General features: G+C 57.8%; 1 protein-coding gene across 1 annotated transcript; it reads left to right on the top strand.

Moving 5' to 3' along the window:
- The first annotated feature begins 230 nt into the window (after nucleotides 1–230).
- Nucleotides 231–15,122, top strand: TAGLN2 (transgelin 2). The gene is made up of 5 exons (XM_054010635.1): nucleotides 231–332; nucleotides 11,829–12,021; nucleotides 12,430–12,604; nucleotides 13,285–13,387; nucleotides 13,944–15,122. Exons 2-5 carry the CDS (start codon nucleotides 11,845–11,847, stop codon nucleotides 14,083–14,085), a joined length of 597 nt encoding a protein of 198 aa, XP_053866610.1. The 5' UTR covers nucleotides 231–332; nucleotides 11,829–11,844; the 3' UTR covers nucleotides 14,086–15,122.
- The last annotated feature ends 7,760 nt before the right edge of the window (nucleotides 15,123–22,882 follow it).

Genomic DNA, 22,882 nt, shown 5'->3' with positions numbered 1-22,882 from the left:
CCTGAACTCAGCGCCCTGCTCCCCGGAAGGCACCGCAGGGGTGAGGGCGGCTGGGCTCGACCCAGGGTAGGGGAACGCAGCATGGCTAAAGGCAGGTTCAAAGCATCTAGCTCCCGCTGGGGCCCGGCAGAACCCAGGCGGCTCCAGCCCTGAAGGGCGTCTGGCTCCACTGCATCCATCTCACTGCAAGGCGGGGCCAGCGCCTCCCGGCCCTTTAAGTCCCTTCCCCCGGCACCGCCCCCGTCCCCGGACGCTGACATCAGCCCTCAAATAGCCGCGCGGGGTGGGTGCGGTCCCATCTCATCGCTCTAGCTCCAGGCCGTCGCTAGCAGGTCAGAGCCGTGCCGGGGATGGGTGGGGTGCCCCCTGGGCCGGGGCTGCTTTATGGAGGGAGGCCGGGCGCGGGGGGAACCTGCCTTGTCTCACGCTCGGGGGTGAGTGTGGGGCCACTGGGGGCTGCTCCCGCTCTTTCCCGGCTGCTGTAGGTGCCGCGCTCCGGGCAGCTCCCCGCGGGACTGGGGAGTTCCCGTGGGCAGGCCGGGTGGGTTTGGGTACCGGTGAAAGCGGCCGGCGTGCGGGGCTGTTAGCGGGTCCTGCCCGTCCGGCTGCTGGAAGCCGGTGTCGGGCCGCGCAGCAGGGCCAGGTGCGCTGCCTGCCCCTCGTGCGCAGCGAGTGTTCCGCTGCAGTTCCGCGGGCTGATCGAGCGGGTGCGGCCCCGGCTTCCCACGTGTCAGACCAGCAGCCGGCCGACCTGGTCTGGGGCTGGGCTGAGCCCCTGGCTTGGTGTGCCTGGGACCCGGAGCTCGGCCGTGCCACTAGGTGGGTTCTTAAAAGTGGTGGCTTTGCTCGGTGCCGCTGCTAGCGAAGGCTGCCCCAGGACCCCCTGTTTGCAGGCTCTGGGCGGGAGGGTGCTGTTAAATCTGTCACGGCTGGAGCGAGCGCACCAGTGGGGCCCCCAGAGGGGAGCTGGATAGGTGTGGTAGCTGCTTCGTCCTCCCAGAGATGGCCACTGGCGAAGGCGCTCGGGTGCTGTGGGGAAAGTCTGGGTCGCTAGTGCAGAAACTGCTGTCTCATCGGGGATCGTGACCCCTCTGCAGCCGGCTGGCGCTAGCAGCGTGTTGCTACAACAAACTTATAAATCAGGGACTTCTGCAAACTGGCTGCTTGTGCTGCTGCTCCTGGCGCCAGGCCTGCTCTCCTCCCCCTGCCATGAGCTCCCCAGCTTGGCAAGCAGCATAGTGGTTACAAAGGCCGGTGCGGGGCTGACGACTTCATGCTCAAAACAGTCTCCCGGCCTGGGCTCTCTTTTCTCTCCAGAAAAGGAAAAACTAGCAGTGCTTCTGGGTCTGACCCAATTCCCTGGACGCTGGTCCCTTTCCAGGACTCTGCTTCTAAAATGGAGCAGCGGAGACATGTGAGGCCTTTGCCCTCCCCTGAGGGCCCTGCCACTTAGAACAGCCACAGCTGGTCCCTCAGGCAGGCTAATGCTGCTTTGACCCAGAGTGCAAATAATGGGTGAGCTCCCCAGCTCTTAAGTCCTTTCCCTCCAGCCGTGGCTGGTCAGGGTGTGGCCATGCCTGGCATCCACTCCGTAGCCTACTCTTGGGCAGTTGTGGTGTGAGGTGGCTGCACTTCATCCATAGCCTCCAGGCTGCTTTTCTCAGGCTGTGGTGTGAAAATTCCTCACTGAAGAGCTTGGATGAGAGGCAAGGAAGGCCTGGTCTAAGGCAGTAGTTCTTAACTAGGGATGCGTGTACCCCTGGGGGCATGCAGAGGTCTTCCAGTGGGTACATCAGCTCATCTAGATATCTGTCAAGTGTTTGAACAGGCTACACAAAGCACTAGCGAAGTCAGTGCTGACTAAAATGTCATACAAATAGTGACTTGTCTATACTGCTTTATATACAATGCACTGAAATGTAAGTAGAATTATATTTATATGGTGAAAATGAGAAAGTCAGTAATAGTCTGGCTGTGGCACTAGCGTTTTTATGTCTGGTTCTGTAAGCAAGTAGTTTTTAAGCAAGGTGAAGTTTGGGGTATGCAAACAAATCCAACTCCTGAAAGGGGGATAGTAGTCTAGAAAGGCTGAGAACCAGTGGTCTAGCAGACAGTTTGTACCAATATAGTTGTTCTGGATAGTGTGGGGCTCTGCAGTAGTTAAATCAGCTGTGGATGCTGTGCTGCTGGTTTAGAGGTGCCTCCCCTGCTGGCATAGTTAGTCTTGTATGACCAGGCTGCAGCTGTCCCTTGTTATCAGTAGAACAGCAGCTACTGGAGTTGCATAGTGGCAGTGGTTCCAGTGCTGTGTAGATCACTCCTGTGGAATGGCCTCCTGAGCCAATGAAGCTGCTGTGGAATTGCACTGGTCCTAGCATGGGGGTGTTTGGCTCCAGGGTTTGTCCTTCTCCAGCACTCTGTGCAGGATTCTGGGGGCAGGGAGAGGGTATTGCAGGTAATGGATGAATGGGGGTTAGAGCAATCACTTTGACCCTTTATTGGCCCCTCTTGTGGGACAGCAGCAAATCCAGATGGGTGCTTGGGAGCAGGATGGGCTCTCTGGTCCCAGCCCTGCCTTTGGCATGGCTAGCAGAGGGAAAAGGCCTTGTCCAGCTCCCAGTTTGGCAAGCTCCAGTGTCAAGGTACAGCAGGTCTGGGCTTGCAAAGGCTCGGGGGAGGGCGGCAGCATGTCCTGGGGCAGCAGATTAATAGTGTGTTAACAGCCTGTGTTCTTGGGCTGGAATGTTTTATGGGAATCTGCTCACAGCTGAATTGAGGGCCTCCATAAAGTGAAACTACCCCATAAAACAGCAGCTGCTGTTCATGTGAATTGACCTGCTGCTTGCTGGCACCACTCCAGGGGCAGGCAGAGCTGGCATTTTTATTCCCATCTGTAATGAGCATCTCTCTGCAGCTGGCTGAGCCCCTGAATTGTGTGTGTGTGTGTGTGGGGGGGGGTCTAAAGTTTCATGAGATGCCAATCTGGCTTGTGCCTTCTGCCTTCACCACATCCTCCTCTGCCTCCAGGGTGCTCAGTTCTGGAAACTGCAGGTTGGAGTGGCTCCTGTCTAGGGTCCCAGAAGAGCTCTGCTGGGTGGAGGTGCTAATCCTGGGCGGCCCAGCTCTGAGCAGGGAGAATCTGCAGCAGGGGGAGGAGAGACTCTTACCCCCCCCCAGTAATACCTACTGCCTCCCCCACTAGTCCATCTGCAGCTCCCCCTCAAGCCAATAGGCTCCAAAGAGCTGACCTGAAAGCCAAGAGAGCTGCAGTGTGCATGGCTGGATCTCCTTGTGGCTTGCCTGCTTGGGTGCTGTGGGCCCTCCCAGCTGGAGCCAAGGTCCGTGCCCTCAAGAACATGGGCTGGAAGTGAGTGGATGTGGGGGTGGCAGGAGGAGGGGTGTGAGCAGTGTGGCTTCTAGGGTGGGACCTTTTCTCCCTCCTGATCTCTTCCCCCCACCCCCCCTTGGCAGTCTCAACAGCTGAAGCTGCAGACTCTGTTGGCTCCTCTTGGAGTTACTACCTTTGAACTGCAAAAATATCAGCATCCTCCAAGTAAGCCTGCTGCACTCCTAACCACAAGGCAACTCCGCAATCCCCCTCCCTTTAACTGCCACTTATAGTATCTAGAGAGAACACAGAGAAGATTGATAACATCAATTTCTTACTTAAACTGCAGAAGTGGGAACACTGAGCATCCTTAGCTGCACACAGACACTGTCCACATTTGACAGTACTGTGGAATAGCTAATCTTTAGACCCACACTTCATTTAATCTGCTGCTTTTTTGGGGGCAACTGGCAAATCCATTACAAAACTGGCCAAGCCAGTCTGGCACCAACCAGGTGGTAACCCTAGCTCCTCCCCTTGGGCTCTTGGGGGTTGGGGGAGTGACAGATGAAAACAGAGCTGGTCCAAACTCCTGGGGAGGAGAGCGGGGTGGCTTTCCTTCCCTGTCTTGAGCTGCTGCTCCCCAGCCAGGCTCTCTGCCCAAGGGCCCAGCATGGGGCTTGTACCCTCTTGCTGGCTCGCTCCCCTCCTTGGCAGCTCTTAGCCAGAGCCCTTCATGTGGGGTGTCTCTGCCCAGACACATGCCTTGTGGAGCCCTGTACTCTGGTGTGCCCACATGAACATGCTGCCCTCGTGGGACCCAAGCATGGCAGTGCCCCTGCACTTTTGGTGCCCTTGGGTCTGTGGCTGGCTTGTGTTCTGTTACCATGGCAACACCCCCGGGGGACCCGCCCACACTTCCAGGGGGTTTCCTGTTTGTGGGGATTTCAACAGCAGCAACTCCCCCCTCCCTGCTCAGATTGGGGGGAGGGGGGGGGAGGATCAGTTCCTCTGAGGGCTTATCGCTTCCTGGCCACCTGGGTGCTAAACTCTGGTGGCTGCTTTCTGCTCTGTGGGATTCAGTAGCATCCTCTCCCCTCCCCCAGGGCTGGCTCTCTTGTCTTCCAGCAGACTCCATCTGTGGCAGGAAATCAGGCCTGTCTCCACCAATTTCAGTTACTGCTGATCCTTGGCCCAGAGCCCAGTGCTGCTAATGCTCCTGGGGAGCTGCCTTTCACAGCCACTCCAGGCTGGGCCTGATGGCTGCCTCTCTGCAACCACTCTCCAGAAGCTCAGCTACCTCTTCTGTGGCTTCCCAGGTAGGGCCACTGACCTGGACATGGGCCCTTCCAATTCCCCTTCATGCCTTTTCTGGGGCCTGTCTTCAGAGAATCCTTGCCAAGAGCCTCTGGCTAAGCACCAGAGTCTGTCCCATTAATCTTATGGGAAGTGGGGTGCTCTCCTTCCCTCTCAGCCCTCTTGCTGCTGTCTGAGCCCTGGTGCAGGCCAGGCCCCACTTGATGTTGCTCCAACTCTGCAAAGCTTCACTGCCGCTGGTGAGCAGAAGTGGGTTCTGACCCTTTAGGGTGCTCGGCCACCCCTCCTGTCTGCCAAGGACTGATCCAAGGCTTGGCATGGGGGTGGGGGGCTCTGGGGACAGCCCTCCTCAATCAGCTTCTCAAAGTGCCTGCAGGTCCCACTTGGGGGCAGGTGGAAGCACAAATAAGTGAGTGAGGGCATGTCTGTATCCAGAGAATGTAAATGATGCAAACAAATCTCCAGCCAGCTTGTGGGTTCTAGCAGTGGCTGCTTGCAGCTACCTTGCTGCCTGGATGGGACGGGTGCTGCCTCCTCCGCCCATGTTGCCAGTGAAGGGTGTGGCATAGCACACTGGCTTGGAGGCAGCTGGCCCAGTCCCACTGTGCAGAGTGTCCAGTTTGCTGCCCATGTCCAGACTGAGAGAACAATGAGCTAGCGTAGCCTGATGCTCTCCAGACAACAAGATCCTGCTGGGACCCAATTAAAGCAACATTTGCCTAGATTTCAAGACCAGAAGAGATAGTTGTGATCATCCAGTCTGAGTGACTGCTTAGCACAGGCCAGAGCCTCCCAGCCAGGGATTCCTGCCTCCAACCCAGAACTGCCAGCTGAGCTCAATGTAGAATCTCCATGTGATGTCAAATCCCCACATCCCTTGCCAGTTTACTTAGTGGCTAATTACCTTCACTTAATCTGCTGTTGCTTTTCCGTTAGCACTTTGCTGATTTCAGTTTCCAGTCATTGGCTGAGGTTGCTCATCTGGCTGGTTAGATCTTTGGGTACAGGATGTTGCCTCTGTCGGTGTTTGAGCACTTTGTGAAGCTAAATACAGTAAAGCTTTATCTGGCATGTTGGGGTGTGTGCCAGTTAGTCAAATTCTGGTTAACTAAGAATTATACTTGCCAAGGAAGGGAGTCTGGGTGCGGGAGGAGGCTCGGGGGTGGGGTGCAGGAGGAGGTGGGGGGCATAGGCCATGTACAGAGGTAGCACCCCCCTTTCATCATGCTTCATGACCCTCCTGTGTGTGTATCCCATGTACACATTGAGAGTACATGTTTGGGAAGCGAGCCTGGTGAATAACAAAGTCCCTGCTCACCAGCCAGCTGCCCAGCCTGCAAGGGCACCACATCCTCTGGTCCTAGATATGACCATGCACTTGGCTGCGTGGCTGAGGCAGCCTGGCTCTAACCCTGCCTGTATTACATCGGTGGGCACACTCACATGGCTGTGATGGCTCACAGGTAGGGACTATTCTGGGAAATGAGATGTAGGTTTCCTTCTTCCCTGACATGCTGGGACAAAGCTGCGTTGTGCCATCAGCTCTCACACCTGGCAGGATGAACTGGAGAATTGGTGGCACCAGCTCCTCTCCTGGCTCAGGTCCAGTTTATGGCCAACTGCTGGCCTGGCATGTACCAAACAGATGTAACTCCTACTGTAGGGAAACCAAACCCTGTCTAAGCAGAAATGTTCTCAGAAAAGTATCCATATAAGGGCTGGACTGGGCAGACTTCCCACATGCCCTGGACTGTCCTGAGCTTGAGAATGTGAAACTAATGGGGGGGGGGGGGGGTGCAGAAGTTAAACCTGGCTCAGTGAGTGGGTGATGAGCAGTGAGTCAGGCAGCATCTGGCCTCCCATTAAGTGGCCCCTTCATGGTTCAGCGAGCATGTGCTAGAAAGGAGCTAGATCTGCATAAGGGCTGAGGAGGTGCTGGCTTCCTAGGAATACTGCCTGACAGTCTAACCTGCATGGTGCAAGTGTGGGCATGAGATGCTCTCTGCAGAGCTGATCTAATAGGGAAGGTGTCTATTCCCAGTCTTGGAGATGGCAGGGAGTCACCTCCTAGCAGCGCTGCCCCAGGTCTTCCTTTCTCTCTTCTCTTCCTTCCCCCTCCCCACCAATGGTAGCTGTACACTTGTGCTCCTGGACTGCATGCCACAGAGGAGTGTGGTGGACACCAGGCTGCAGTGACTGCCTGGAGCCTGGCTAGGGCTGACCTGGGAGGAAGATCATGGCTCTGCCCATCCTGAGTGAACTGGCTGCTGTTGCCCCCTAAACAGGCTGGGACCCAGGGGTGAGCTAGCCCACTCCTTGTCTTGAGTGCTGGTTGGGAGACCTGCCTAGAGAGTTGGGCTTCCTGCACAGGGTGGTGGGGAAGGGGGAGACAACCCACCCGCTGCAGTGCAACCTGAGGCGCTTCTGGAACAGGCTGTGACAGGACTAGCCACCGTCTGTTTCCCACCATGTGGGTGGTTCTGGCCAGCTGCACTGAACTGGAAGGAGCTGCCTGCAGCATAGAGGGCTGGGAGTTGGCATGTGGCAGGGAGGGGCTGGAGCCCTCAGGGCTGGCTCCTTTGTGTGAAGGGCTCCCAGCTGGGTGTGTCTGCACCCCCTCAGACTGGCTCTCCTGCCTCACACCTGCCAGCTGTGGGGAGCTGCAGAGGCAGGGTGTAGACCCAGAGCAGCAATTCCACTGCTGCTGAGCTGGGTCTCCCCCTCCAACCTGTCAGCCATGCAGGCACCTCGCTGGGGGCAGATGGTCTCTGCCTCAGTAACACTGGCTCTGTGCTTGTGGATGGCAGCCACTGACGCACCTGATGCAGGGGTGAGCACTGACTGTGGCTGGGGTTTAGGGGACTGCTGAGGACAGGCAGGCAGGGGCCATCGATCAGGAGGGTTGGTAAGTCTTGTGCTGAGGGAACAGAGACAGTGGGATGGCAGGCTTGTACTGCAGCTGCTTTCTCAGACCAGTTTGGGGGTGGCTCAAACCTTCCCTTGTGCCCAGCTAGCTGGGTGAGTTCTCAGGGGAGCTATAGTGAAACCCAACAGCCCCAGGCCTGATGGGATCCACAGTGCTGGGGGTTCAGGAGATTACTGGCTTCACCCCCACCCTGCCTACTCAAGTACCTCTGGAAAGAGCATTTCAGGCCACCTTAGCACAGAGGCTCAGGCCCCTTCCCCAGGCATCTGTAGCCTGGTGGTGGGAGGGGGGTAGAGTGAGTGGCTTTCAGCTCTGGAATAGTGCCCCTCCCTCCTGTGTGTGCCTGGGAGCCCCTGCCTGGATGGGTGCATGTGCCATTCTGTCTAGGGGAGCACTCTCACCCCTCCCTTGCTATATTGGCACCAGACCTGCTGGGGGAGGGCCTGCTTCCTGCCCCAGGAACAGTGCCCAGAGCTGCAGCATCCCTGGCTTGTGGCATCCTCTCAGCTACTAGTCTCACAGTGACACTGAGGGATAAGGCGGGAGGCTGGAGGGAGCCAAACTACTGACAATCTCCAGACTTCATTAAATCGCCAAGTTGCTCAATAGCAATTATCCCTGGCTGGGAGTGATTCACCCCTCCCCTCCCCCGCTTGAGTCTGGGCCCCAGAGCCATTTCCCAACCCTGCAAACATTCCACAGGAGGAGTGGGTGCAGGGTCCACTAGGGGCCTTGTAAGGCCCACTCCGTAGTGATGGGTGGGGTGGGGAGCCAGCTGCTGGGTGCCCCTGTGTCTCTGGGTTGTGCTGCTCCCTTGTTCAACCAGCTGAGAGTCAGGATTATAAGGAGCTCCCCCTGACTGAGCTGCTGGGGAAGTGGGCAGGGAGCAGTGGGGCTCTATAAATAATGGGGATCCCTGGAAAGGCCCCACTCCCATCTGGTACCAGGGCAGGGACCAGCAAATGCTGACTATTTCCTTCCCAGCCAGCTGCCTTGGAGCCTCTCCTTGCAGAATGGCTGGGGGAGCTGAAATAACACCTTCCCTGCCCCCCACCACTTCCTGCTCCCAGGGTGGGGCCTGCCATGGACACTGCCGAGGGGTTGCTTGGATAGGAAATGCCCTGCAAGGGTGAGAAGTTGCTGTCCAGGAAGTGCTGGTGCAGCATCATGGTGGGGGCTGTTGGCTCAGCCCTGCCTCAGGGCTGGGGAGGGGAGGCTGGCCTGGCAGGATTGTTTATTGGGGCTTGTCTGTTCAGATCTCAGCCAGAGGCAGCTCCCAGTTTAATCTAGAGGGTGGTGGCCATTGTCCTGTCCTGGCCAAAAGTCCCCGCAAGGACCAGCTCAGCTGGTGTCTTGCGTGCCCTCTTCCCGTGACTCTGCTAGAGCTGCCCTGCAGGCATGGATGGGTACCCAGGCTTGGCATACCAAATGCTGCTGTTTGCTCCCTCCAGGAGTGTCAGCAGAACTGCCCATGTTCACATCCCTGCAGGGGCCTGCCCAGCACCACCATCTGCCCTCCCTATGGTCCAGCCTTCTCCTCAGCTCCTGGGCATGGCCCCCTCTGCCTCCATCTTGCCCATGTGCTGCAGCTGCCTGGGTCCTGTGTTGAAGGCCAGCAGCTGCTCCATTTGCAGCCTGCACCTGGGGCAGAGCTTGCGGCTTCACTCCCATGTTGTGAGGCAGGAATCCTAAGTCTCTCCTGGCCAGGAGAGCCCTTGGCTGAGTGCAACATTGTATGGCACCATGTGCAGTCTCCCTCTGCTCCTAGCAGCTGTCACTGCCTGGCCAAGCAACACTCCCCTGCTCCAGGTGGCGATGAGGTCTCCTGGCTGAGAACTCCAGCCCAGGCCTCACCCAGAAGTGCAAGCATGATTCAGCAGTGGTGAGAGGTGGAGCAATGGGGTGGATTGTATCAGAGTTGCAGCTCATTCATCCCTCTTCCTCCCCAAAAGCCTGGTCCCATCTGAGACACTAGCCTGTCCCCAGCAGGCCTGGGCAGAGGGAGCAGAACAAGTGGAATTGAGATTAGGGTGACCAGATGTCCCGATTTTATAGGGACAGTCCTATTTTGGGTCTTTTTCTTATATAGTCTCCTATTACCCGCCACCCCCACCCCCATCCTGATTTTTCACATTTGCTGTGTGGTCACCCTAATTGAGATTGACCATCCCAGCAAGTAGGGAGGGGGGCAGCACCTATCCCCTTACATGGGGTGTCAGCTGAGAGTCAGTGAAGGGCTGGACTGGCAGCCCCAGCCAGAGGCTCTGCCCTGGCCTGGCTGCATTTGTCCTGGGGCCCTGGTTCCCCCTAAGGCTCCATATAGCAGCCTGTGGGGCTGGGCAGCTGCTGGGCTCCTCAGGCAGCTTGGGGCTGGGCTCAGGCCCTGGCGCATCCTGCTTGGCCCCAGCACATAGCTGCGTTCCAGAGATTAGGGCTGGAATGTGCTTGGACGGCAGGGCTGTTGACTTTCCTGATACGGCACCTAGTGTATGGGGTGGGTGGGAGAGACTGGCTCCAGGACAGGCTCTTTCCCACCATCTGGAGAGAGCCTGGTCCCCAGCTGCAGCCAAGGCAGCGGCAGCTTCTTTTACAATCCTGACCCACCATGTTCTCGTCTAGCCTCCTCTCCTGCCCCAAATCCAACTGCCCTGACCGTGCAGAATGGGCTTTGGCCCAGGGAGGGGGTTTGGGTGGGGTAGGGAGGGGCTGACATGCTGAATCTGAATGCCTCTGACCAGAGCTGACCCCACAGTGCCCCAAAAGCTGAAGGGATCCAGTCTTGGAATAGCAGAAGCAGGCACTGGGTGTGGGGAGGGGAAGCCATGTCTGGAGCCATCCCCACCACATAGCGTGTGAAGTCTGACCATCCCTCAAAGGAAATTCCAGCAGAACTTCCTTCCCCTGGGGTAAGGGCCTTCCGAAAAGGCAGCCCTGAGCTGGGGGAGGGGCTATACTGAGTGAGGGAGCACATCCCTCTGCCCTGCACCTTGCCAGAAGGCAGAAAGTCTCCAATCAATGCCCCTGACAGTCAGCTCTAGGGTGGGGCCTCCCTGGGGCTGGGAAATGCTGCTGTACACTGGATCAGCAGCCAGGGAACTATAGGAGAGCCTCCCTCTTGCTACTGGTGCTGGCATGTCCCATGCTGTGGGGAGCTGGCTGCTGGGAGTGTCTTTGGAGAGACCCTGTTGGGCTGGTGCTGGGCACTGGGGGGTGCTCAGTGACCCACTGCAGTGCTGTGTTGGGCAGAGTGATGGGTGGGTGGCTCCATGGAGTGTTTCTCCGTGTGCAGTGATTGGTCTGCGGGTGGAACCTGGGTGCTGGGCTTCCCTCTGCAGGCTCAGACCACTCCCAATCTGACTAAATGCAGGATGGGCTGTGGGTGGGTTGGCCCCAGCTCTTATTGCTGTCTGCTCCCAGCCAGGGGATGTATGGGGCTCCCTCTATCTGGAAGGTCCACCAGGTGGGGCCAGCCTTGTCATGGTGTGTGCCCCTTGCAGACCCTGGGGAAGGGGGACACAGCCTGGCAGCAGCACTTACACTCAGAGCTTCAGGGGAGGGAGGAGCACTGCTGTGCTCTCCCCTCTGGAGAGAACAGGGTGTGGGGGTGCATGCAGGATGCTGTGCTGGGGACTAGGCTCAAGAGCTCAATGAGCACAGGATCTCCTCCCTGCTGGCTTGATGAAGTCTTGAGCTGGATGGGAGATGCTCAGCACCACAATCACAGGCCTAGGGCTCTCCTCCCCACCAGGAAATGGGCCTAGAGCATGTGCGCCTCTGCTGGGAGTGGACAGGGCTTTCCAGCTGTACCTGTGTAGAGTGGTGCAAATGCAGATCCTTCCTTGCCTGGCCTGGGTGCCCACTGCTCGTGGAGCTGGCTTGTGGGGAGGATGCTGCAACCCCTCTGACCAGCCCCAGCACATGTTGCTCCTGCTCTGGGGAGACCTAGCCTTGGGACTGCAGAACAGAGCTGCCTCCTGCAAGCAGGGGAGGTCTTTCCCTGGCCTTTGGCAGGTGTGCCCCACTGTAGTAGAGACCCCCAAACTCAGAGCGGGGGGGGAATGTTCTCTGGGCAGCCTCTAATCCACAGCCAGGATCAACTCTGCCCTGAGATGCCAAACAGTGGCCAAAGGGGCTGGGCCCTTGGTGCCAGTTAAGTCTGGCTGATGGCTCCTGGCTCCTCCAGCCTGTGCTGCCATGTCATGGCTCAGACTGTAGAGGGCACCTCACTCACCTGCCCTGTCTGTGTTTGCCCTGCAGACACTGCACCGTTGCCATGGCAAACAGGGGACCAGCCTATGGACTCAGCTGGGAGGTTCAGCAGAGGATCGACAAGCAGTACGATCCAGAGCTGGAGCAGATGCTCACCCAGTGGATCCTGGCGCAGTGTGGGGACATCCAGTCGCCTGAGCCTGGGAAAGAGAAATTCCAGGAGTGGCTGAAAGATGGCACAGTAAGTATCACTGGGGTTGGAGGATCCCCCATGTGCCCCACCAGCTTGGGCTTTCTCACATGAGCTGGAGTGTCCCTTCCCCTCCAGAGAGCTGGAGCCCCAGGCAATTCCCCCTCCTTGATGTGGCAGTGAGATACAAGCATCCTCCAGGATCTCTGTGTGGGGGCAGCACAGCTTTACAGACCAGAGGCACCAGGTCCTCCCTACTGCCCCTTGAGCCTCCCCCAGCAGGGCTGGAGCACTCCAGGGCACACGCTGGCTATGCTGAGCTAACAAGGGATGACTCTGCCCCGAAGGAACTCCTGCAGATGGTCCTGTCCCCAGATACAGGGTGCTGTGGAGACTGCTATTGAGACTAGCCTAGAACACTGGCTGAGTCCTGGGTTTATCCTTGTCCTTCCTGCCCAGGTGCTCTGCAAACTCATCAACAGCCTCTACCCAAAGGGCCAGGGGCCTGTCGCCAACACTGATCCCTCAAACAAGGCCTTCAAGCAGATGGAACAGATCTCCCAGTTCCTGCGGGCTGCTGAGCAGTATGGCATTGCACCCACTGACATCTTCCAGACTGTGGACCTCTGGGAAGGTAGGGAGAGCTCGGGGGTGGGGGGAAGGGTTGGCCTGGCACATAATTGTCCTGGCTCCTGTGGTAGGCTTAACCCCTAGCATGGGGATGAGCAGGGAACCTCTGAGTTAGAAGCTCCACATGAGCAGCCTGCTCTAGATCCAGCCCTTGCACTGTGCAGAAATCCAAACTTTCCCCCTTCATGGGGTCTGGCTTCATCAGCAGAAGGCTGCCTCCCCAGATTCTGCTTATCCTGGGGATCCTCCTCCAAGGTGACTCAGCCCATGCCCTAGATCTTCTCCCACATCCCTTGTATCTGGGTGGGGCAGTGGGTCTCCTGCCTCTGAGTTAGCAGAGCTCATTTGACCCTTTCCCAGCAGGCTCCACAGCTGCTAGCGGGGGTCAGCAGATGCTTCTGCTGAATGCAGCCAGCCTGGCACATCCAAAGGCTGTGCTTGGACCCAGGAGAGGGGGATGGTATTGCCACCATTCTCTGGAATAGCTGCTTATCTTGAATCCTGGCCAGGGCTCTGGGCCAGAGAGCTTGGGGGTGAGATGAGCAGCAGGCCCCACTGGCAGGTAGGGTTGGGTTACTGACCCCCTCCAAGTGCTGCCTGGGCTCGCTGCAGAGGCTGGGCTCTATGCTGAATACACCTAGGTCAGACCACAGTACGTCACTCACAGGCTCTCTGCCCTGCCAGGAAAAAACATGGCCTGTGTGCAGAGGACCCTGATGAACCTGGGGGGCTTGGCTGTCACAAAGCAAGATGGGTTGTTTGTTGGAGACCCCAACTGGTTCCCCAAGTAAGTAGCTCTTGAACTTCTGAGAGTAACAGAAAACCAGCCCCTCAGGCCAAAGTGGTGGGTGGTCAGGCCAAGCAGGCGTGGCCCAGCCCAGGGTGCAGTCGGGTTTGGGTCTTCCTGTCTCTAGCTGACTTGAAGCCACTGGAAGTGGAGCTGGGCAGCCTCGCTGTGCAGGAGCCACCTCTCCCAGCAGGAGGACTCGAAATGATGCAAGCACCTTCCAGTGCTCTGCTGCCCCCTCTCCCCCAGCCTGCAAGAGGGACTCTGGGGCTCAGACTGTGACTGGCTTGGGGACTTGGCTACATGGAAGCAAAGTGACTTAGGTCTCTGTCACTCTACAGAGGGACAGGATGTCAGCTCATCCAGTCTGACTGTCCTGAAAGGTCGTGTGGTGTAGCCAATACAATGAAGGCAGAGCTGTCACTGGGCCCCACTCAGCTTCCCTTCCACAGTGCAGTGTGGGCCACTCCTCTTCAATGCTGCCTAGCCATTAGGTGCCACCCAGGTGCTTTCCCTGTGACCTCTCCGGTCTGACTCATGTTTTCCTCACCCCCAGGAAATCCCAGGAGAACCGCCGCGACTTCTCTAAAGACAAGCTGAAGGAGGGTCAGAATGTGATTGGGCTGCAGATGGGCACCAACCGGGGTGCGTCGCAAGCAGGCATGACAGGCTATGGGATGCCACGCCAGATCCTCTGATCAGCCCAGCTTGGCAGCACTCCCTCTCCACCATCCCTTCCCCCTCCTCTCTAGGGTTTAATATATTTGTCTACAGTCTAGAAAATTGGGGAGTGGTGCCTTGAACACCCCCTGCAAACCACCACAGTGAAACCTGCCAGGGCCTCGTGCCCTGAAAGTCTGCATTCAAAGCTCCCCATCCCAGCACTGGGGGGCCCTAGCACCCAGTGTGCAACACTGGGGACAAGACCCAGAACTCCCCCAAACTGTTACAGAACTAGTGTGTAGGGACCAAACTCCATTTCCATACAGACCAAATGACAGTCTAGACTGACATTGGGACCAATCAAGGCTACCCCCTCCCATCCTTCCATCAAAGCCAAGTGCCAAAGCCATGGCTGCTAGCCAGATCTCTCCTCCCTGGGGCTTGGGGCTCTGTCTGAAGCAGCAAACCCACTTCTTGCATTCCAGATACCCAGGCCAGTGGCTCTTGCTGATCTGTCAATAGTCTTAGGACCAAAAATCTCCCTTGCAGGGCTCGGTCTAGCTGTTCAGCTGCAAGACCTGCTAGCAAGTGTCTTGTGTCTAATCCTGTGCTTGTGCTGCAGAGCTTTCTGTATTGTCTCAGAGTAACTCTCCTGTGCTAGTAACGAAACATGTAACATGATCCAGGCTCCAGTAGCTGGGATGGAGGCAGAATGCTGCCCAGCTGGGGCTGTGAAGAAAGGGCTGTAATACCCTGCCCTGTCGCCCTTGGGACAGGGCATTGTCAGCCAGCTGATGGTCTGCCCTCAAGGTTAGGAGCAGCTGTGTGCTGGGCTCTCACCATGGGTGGAGGAGCTAGGAAGTGCATTGCACCTGGAGCTAGCCCCACTGTTACAACAGCATTGCTCCTGGCTGACTTGTGGCTTGACCCTAACCCTAGCTGGTCCAGCAGTGCTGCATGACCAGCTCTGGAGCTGGGCCATAGCTGTCACCTGTGCTCTGATGACTTTGACTGTGGAATGTATCTCTGAGGTCACCAATCAGAATAAAGGTCACCCAAATCTTGTTTATAACCCTGAGTCCTTGTGTGTGATGGGAAGCCCGGCACAAAGCAGTTGGGGGAGGGGCACTAGGCAGCTCATGCAGGGTTGGCTCAGCTGGCAATTCTTGCAGATGCTGTTGGGGCAGCAAAGAGTGAAATGACAGTGCAAGTGAACAGGCACCCCTCCCCCCCACACACACAACCTGTGGGAAAGGGGAGCACAGAAAGGGATAGTGCCTGGGCTGTGTTCAAGCTCGGGTCCCTCTGTGCTGGAGGGAGCATGAGTTGGTGGAGACCAGCTGGCTGCTCCTATTGGCCCAACTTCCCCTGTCTGGGATGGCACCAGAGGCCCCTGAAAGGGAGTGAGGCCAGACCTGCACTGGTGGGAGTGGCCTGCTGGCACTAGGCCCCCTCTCCTGTACTGAGGGGCAATCCACAAAGGATCAGGCATGTCCATGCAGAACAGCCTGTGCCTTTAAGCAGCTGGACTGAATGGGTAGGCTGGCAGGTCAGGGGTGGGCCCTCTGCCTTGGCTGTGCCATGGCCTGTGACCTCTAAGAGGATGAAATGGGCAAAGGAGGCAATGGGGTAATTACTTGAGCGGCTGTAGGAGCTGCAAGCAGCAGCCTGCTGCCCAATCACTGTTACAATAATGGCCAGACAGCAGCAAGCTGAGCATGGTTTGTGTTGCTCATCCCCTCCCAGGACTCCGGGGAATCCAGAAATCAGGGCCCCTAGTTTTGGAAGCCCCTATTGGGGCCCCTGGATAATGAGGTAGCTCCTGACAGGAGTCACCCCCTCCTCAGCTTGCTGGCAGCAGCTCTGCTGACACGGGGTCCCCTGAAGCCACAGGGCTGGAGGGGCAGGGTGACTGTAAGCTCCCTGAAGTAGCAGGGTGCTCTTGGTGGTAGAATGGGTGTCTGGCTGTAGTCCTCGGACTTCTCATGGGCTGTTCATCTGGGTGGGTTGCTCAGCACGAGGTGTGGAAACTAGCTGTGGTGGGGCATCAGCTCTGCTCCCAAAGTACCTGGAGCTGTTTCTGCTCCTCCCCTCTGGGCTGCTTTGACCTAGGGGTGCTAGGTGGCCCATCTACACAGGCACATCTACTGTCACTAGGTCTCATTGACCTTTACAGTGGGCAGCTGGCTTAGGAGGAGCCAGTCACCTGAGGCCCTGGCAGTGTGTGGCAGGCTCTTCTGCCCTTGGGACACTCTGCTCCCTGGTGTCTGGGGGTTGGCCAGCTGTGAGAGAAGCTGCAGAGTTAATGCTGCTGCAGTCAAGATGGGCTGCTCCGAGCAGAAGCCAGTAGGCGTAGAGCTGGTGGGTCTGGCCCATCTTGGGCAGTAGAGCTGGTGGGTCTGGCTCTACTTTGGAGCTGGGAGTAGCCTGCTCTGCACTGCTGAAAGCAGCAGCTTGGGTTTGGGTAGAGTGGAATCTGGTTCACTAGTTAATGTCCTAGCCAGGGCAGCAGGAGATGTAGCGCCTCCCAGCTCTGCATGTCCTGTTTGTATAATGGAGGCAATAGTGACCCTGGCAAGGGCCTGGCCCAGCATGGGCAGGGCTCTGCTCGGAAGGGCAGCCCCAGCCATTGTTGGAGAGCGGAAGGTTAATGTGCTGCCCACACCCCAGCTCTGGTGGGAACAAGGCTTGCATTGTAGCTAGGGCAGGCCTAGCTCGCTGCCAAAAGCCTGCTTCGATCAGCGCATGCACTGCCTGGAGCTGAGTGCTGCACCAGCAAGGCTGCCTCTCCCAGCACCTGTCTGGGAGCTGAGTTCCTAGCAGTTGGTGAGAACAAAGTGGGCCCACACAGGCTCTTAACCCTGCTCCTGGCAGACAGGCAGCCCCTTGGCCCTACTCAGCCACAGCCAGTCGAGCCAGCCCCCACCTACCCACTATGGCTCAGGCCTCCTCAAAGACAGGTGGGTGCTGGGCCTCACCCCAACCATGGTGTAGTGTACTGAGCACTGTGTGGGAATTGCAAGCTATCACTTTAAGACTGGCATGGTGGGGGCACCTGGTCCTGCTTGCAGGCTCAGGAGCAGAGTCAGTCTAAAAAGTCAACTTGAAGCAAGGTGGGGTGAGTTGTGCTTCACTGCCTTCCACCCTCTGCTGAACAGGAGTGGGTACCAGGGGGACCCTGGCACAAGCTGGCAGCCTGGGTTCTCTGTCTTCTACAGGCGGGGTGTGGAGGTCTGAATTCTAGGAAGCAAAGTGGTTTGCAAAGTTGCAACACTCCCCAAAAAGCATTTGCCTTGATCCAATCTGTCTGCACCTACGCTGCAATGTAACACTAGGCAGCCCTTGGCCCTGCCCATGCCCAGCCATAGCCAATCCAGGAGTTCCAGCTGGAACACCCCTGATCCCTCAGCCAGGCACAGTGAACACACCAACTCTCATGGGACATGCTATGGGTACACACCCCACTCCCCTGAGAGAGCGGGCAGGCTGGCCCATGCTCAGACACACTGGGCACATTCTGGGGCCTTTACAAGCAGCAGTGAACATGCCTTCAACACCCTGGAGTGCAGGCACCCCACCCCCTGAGGTGCTGCAGTGGCCACACCTAGAGGGGATCCCAAGTCAAGCTGGCTATGTGCCCCTCACCATACACCTGTGTTCCAGTTCCCTGAGTCTGGGGCAAGTGCAGGGTCCCAGCATCAGCCCCTGCAGTCACTGCACCCTCCTGCTGGCATGCTTTGTGCTAATTGTAGATTCTGATACCAAAGGCGTTTGCAGCCCTCTCAAACCACAGGCTCAGGCGCCACCTCCCAGAACAAATATTTACTCTGTTGCTGCCGTGTTGCCTTAACAACTGACCAGCCTGGGCCAGAATCCCTGCAGCCATCAGCCAAAACTTGCTTGAGCAAGAGCCCCTGATGGAAGGCTCTCTCTGTAGGTGCCTGGGCAAGGCCACCCCTAGGATTGGTGTAGCCTGGCCCTAGGGCATGGTGCTGAGGAAGAGGCTAGCCATGGAGAAGGCCTGCTCTGGGTCAGCACTGTTAAACCACTACACTCTGGCTGCAGTGGCTGTGGCCTGGCAATCAGCATCACCTGTGCCAGGCAGGCCCATCACTCAGCTGTGGGTCAGGCAGGATGTTCGCATGCTGGCCTGATGCCCTGCTCCTGTTGTCATATCAGTGCCAAGGGCATGCAAAGCACCATCCTGCTGGCTTGGCAGTGCTTTGCATGGGTGTGAATACCTGCACATGGTGTGGGTGGAGGGCTCAACGGGAACAGGGCTGTGGCCCGGGGGGAGGAGGAGGTCAGCCCCAGGCCCCATTGTGAGATGCAGGGGAGTAGAGAGCCAGGCCTGGGGGTGGGGCAGCTCCTCCCCTCACTTTGAGTCTTGACTCCAGGGACTCGTGTGCCACTAGGGTGACCAGAGAGCAAGGGTGAAATCTTGATCTTGATCCACCAGGACAGGGGGTGGGGGGTAATTGGCATCTATATAAGACAAAGCTCTGAATATCAGGACTGTCCCTATAAAATTGGGACATCTGGTCACTCTATGTGCCAACATGGGGCTTTTGCTGCAGCGTCTGGGCTGGCAGACTGCACCCGCTACATGTGTGAGTGCGTGCTGGGGGGGCAGGCTCAGACACGGCCCTATGCTGCAGCAGACAAGGGGCGAGGCAGGGTTTGGACTGTTTTTATAACTGAACCCAGCACCATTGGACCAGGCCGGCCTCTGGTGTGGCTGCAGCTGTCCTGCTATTCCTCTACAGCATATGCTCGGCCCCTTTAGCCGAGTCTAACTAAGTCTGATGGGGGCTGGGCCGATTTCACTCAGTAACACTCGCACCCCACCCACCATCATGCCATCCCTATGGAACCAGAACTGGGGTACGGGCCTGTCCTGAGACTGACAGACCCTTGCTCCAGCCCTGGAGAGGGGGCAGAGAGCAGGGAGGAGAGACCCAGCTGGGATGAGGGGTGGTGGTGGAAGGGAACAGAAACCTGCAGGGTCACAGCAACAGGACAGGCACAGAGCTGACCCCCTCCTTACAGGCTCCCCTGGCTGAAGTGAGACCCCCCAACTCCAGAACAGCTGACAGGAAGACTGTAGGGGGGGGGGACAGGCCAGGGGGTAGCATGAACAACACAGGGTGGGGGAGCATGAGTACAGGGCAGGGTGTTTGCACTCAGGGTGTGTGTGTGTGGTGGGTGTCAAGATGTGTCTGTTTGCTCTACTGTCATCGGTGCACGTCAGCTCACCTATGCACACTGGCCAGACAAGGAGACCTGCTCCTAATCCTGTCTAGAGAGCCACTGGTGTGAACCAACATTCGGGCTGGGTGTGAGGCCAGGAGCAGCGCAAGGAGGTGACACAATATCCCAGTGAGTCATTTCCCTTCATTCGCGTAGTGGAAAATCATTGTCAAGGGGCTGTGTCCGGGGCGGGCCCTCAGATCAGAGGCACTCAAGCATATCGGAGCGAATGAGACATTCCCAGTGCAGAATGTGGAGGGTGGGGAGCTGAGGGAGGATATAAAAGGACACAGCTCCAGCTTACATGTGTGTGCTCATGTGCGTACACACCGTGACCCAGCATTCTCCCAAGGACCCTGGGAAAGGGCTGGGTCTCCGTCCCCAGGGAGAAGAGGGGCTGATATTCCCACCTGCATAGGGCTGTCAGGTTTCCTCATCCCCTGCAGTCAAGAACCGGCTCTGCCTCTTGGCAAGGGGCAGTGGGACGAGCCCCTGTTCTCAGTTGTGCTGGATATGGCGTTACCCTGCGGTCCCCCTGGCTACCTCTACACTGCAATAAAAGACCCACTGCAAGGCTGCAGCTGGCCCGGATCAGCTGACTCAGGCCTGCAGGGCTATAGCATTGCAGTGAGGCTGTTTGGCCTCAGGGCTCTGGGACCCATGGTGGGGGAGGGTCTCAGAGCCCAGGAGTTCGCCCAATAGCTACGCTGCATAACCATTCCCCCTCAGCACAGCACCACTGCACTGGCCAGAGGAGGCGCTATCTGCACAGCCGCTGCTTCGGGCTGAGCTGCCTTTCAGGGGATGCTGCGCTTGCTGGTTTTAGACATTCGGCCTTTTAAGAAGCTAGCTACAACCGGGGTGGGGGAAGTCGCAAACCCTGCTGAACCAGGACAAGGATTGGCAGGGAATTTTCCTGGCTTGGGCTGACATTTCTTTGGCTTCTTTAGCAGCATCTTGTGCTGGTCCCAGTCACTGACCTGACTGGCCTCATTAGGCCACACCACCCTTGTCTCTTTGGCACATTCACAGGGGGAAGCCCTCTCAGCAAAGCAGTGGTTGGGATGCCTAGGGAACAGCAGCTTGCTGCGGATCAGGGTGCCCCTCCATGGTCTCAGACCGGGGGACACAAGGAATACCCCCTTGCTCTGGGGTGAACATGCCTGACTGCTTGCTGACAGGGGCGGGGGGTCTCATGTTGGGACACTTTGCAAGAAGGTGAAGGAGATGGGATGGAGTCAGCCTCTTGTGGGGAGAGCTCAGCCTGTTTATCCCCAGCATTTGAAGGGTTAACAGTGCACCCTGTTCCCTCCTGAGAGCTGGCCGTCAGCACAGGGGCTCTGGAGCACTCAGCCAGAGCACAGAAGCCAGGGTCCCAAGTCACCCATCGCTAGGTACCTGCCCCTCATGCCTGTGATATGTTCAAGGAGGCAGACACCAGCTAAGGCCATGCAAGACCCAAGGAGTTAAAGAGAGACCGGGCAGCTCTGTCTGGGTCAGTCAGGACCCTATGATCCAATTGTTCGGGAAGATCCTCCACTTCCCCTTGGAACAAAAACTCCATGTTGTTTTCAACCTACTTCTAGGGCGCAAGCTTCATAAGACTCTCCAGAACCAAATGCCATGGCCCTGCCCCAACCCAGATCATTGCACCCTATCCCCCCAGGAGCCAGGGAACCTCAATTATGGGCATTTATGAGGCATCACCCAGGAACTGAATTCCCTAGCCTGGGAATAGAAATTGTACGGCGGGCCATGAATGCTGACAAAATTGAGGTTGGAGTGTGTGTGTGTGGGGGGGTGAGGGCTCTGGGGATGAGGCGTTTGGGGTGTAGGAGGGTGCTCTGGGCTGGGACTGAGGGGTTTTGGAGGGTGGGAGGGGGATCAGGGCTGGGGTAGGGGGTTGAGGTGTGGGAAGGGGTGCAGTCTCCGGTTGGGGGTGCGGTCTCTGGGGTGGGGCCAGAAATGAGGAGTTCAGGGTGCGGGAGGGGGCTCCGGGCTGGGGGATAGGGTGCAGGGGGGTGCAGGCTCTGGGGATGAGGAGTTTGGGGTGCAGGAGGGTGCTCCGGGATTGAGGGGTTTGGAGGGCAGGAGGGGGATCAGGCTGGGGCAGGAGGTTAGGGCACAGGGGGAGGCTCAGGGGTGCAGGCTCAGGGCGGTGCTTACCTCAAGCGGCTCCCGGAAGCAGCGGCATGTCCCTTCTCTGGCTCCTATGTAGAGGCACAGTCAGGTGGCTCTGCACGCTGCCCCGTCCGCAGACATCACCCCTGCAGCTCCCATTGATTGTGGTTCCCAGCCAATGGGAGCTGTGAGGGCAGCATTTGGGGTAGGGGCAGTGTGCAGAGTGGAGCCCCCTGGCTGCCCCTATGTGCATGAGCCGGAGGGGGGCCATGCTGCTGCTTCCTTGAGCCGCATGGAGCAGCCCTCGACCCTGCTCCTTGGCTGAAGCGGGGCAAGCCCCAGACCCCGCATCCCAGCGGGAGCTCGAGGGCCAGATTAAAATGGCTGGAGGGGCCCGTAGTTTGCCCACCCCTGCCCTAGCCTCTGCACTTTTCATAGATACTAAGGCCAGAAGGGACCATTGTTGCCTCCTGGATACCACAGGCCATAGGAGTTCCCCAGAATAATTCCCAGAGCAGAGCTTTTAGAAGAACATCCAATCTTGATTGAAAGGTTTGTCAGTGATGGAGAATACACCATGACCCTTGGTAAGTTGTTCCAATGGTTAATTAATCTCAGTTAAAAATTTACATCTTAGTTCCAGTCTGAATTTGTATAGCTTCCATTTCCAGCCATTGGGTTGTGTTAGACTAGGGGTGAGCAAACTTTTTGACCTGAGGGCCACATCTGAGTATGGAAATTGTATGGCGGGCCATGAATGCTCATGAAATTGGGGGTTGGGGTGCAGAAGGGGGTGAGGGCTCTGGCTGGAGGTGTGGGCTCTGGGGTGGGTCCAGAAATGAGGAGTTCAGTGTGCGGGAAGGGGCTCCAGGCTGGGGCAAGGGATTGGGGTATGAGGGTGTGGGTGAGGACTCTGGCTTGGGGTATGGGCTCTGGAGTGGGGCTGCGGATGAGGTTTGCGCTGCAGGAGGGGGCTCTGTGCTGGGACCAAGGGGTTCAGAGGGCAGGAGGGGGATCAGAGCTGGGGCAGGAGATTGGGGCGTGGGAGGGGATCAGGGGTGCAGGCTGCGCTTACCTCAAGTAGCTCCCAGAAGCAGCGGCATGTCCCTACTCCAGCTCCTACGTGGAGGTGCAGCCAAGCAGCTCTACATACTGCCCCGTCCGCAGGCACCACTCCTGCAGCTCCCATTGGCCGTGGTTCCTGACCAATGGGAGCTGCAGGGGTGGCACTTGGGGTGGAGGCAGTGTGAGAAGCCCCTTGGCTGCCCCTACATGTAGGAGCCAGAGGGGGGACATGCCACTGCTTCCAGGAGCCGCGCGGAGACACAGTACACATGGAGTGGAGCAAGCCCTCAACCCTGCTTCCCAGCAGGAGCTTGAGGGCCAGATTAAAATGTTTGAAGGGCCGGATGCGGCCCCTGGGCCGTAGTTTGCGCATCCCTGTGTTACACTCTTTTTGGC

This window comes from Malaclemys terrapin, chromosome 21 (assembly GCF_027887155.1).
Source record: "Malaclemys terrapin pileata isolate rMalTer1 chromosome 21, rMalTer1.hap1, whole genome shotgun sequence".
NCBI classification, from domain to species: Eukaryota; Metazoa; Chordata; order Testudines; family Emydidae; genus Malaclemys; species Malaclemys terrapin.
This window is presented reverse-complemented; position numbering and strand designations above follow the sequence as displayed.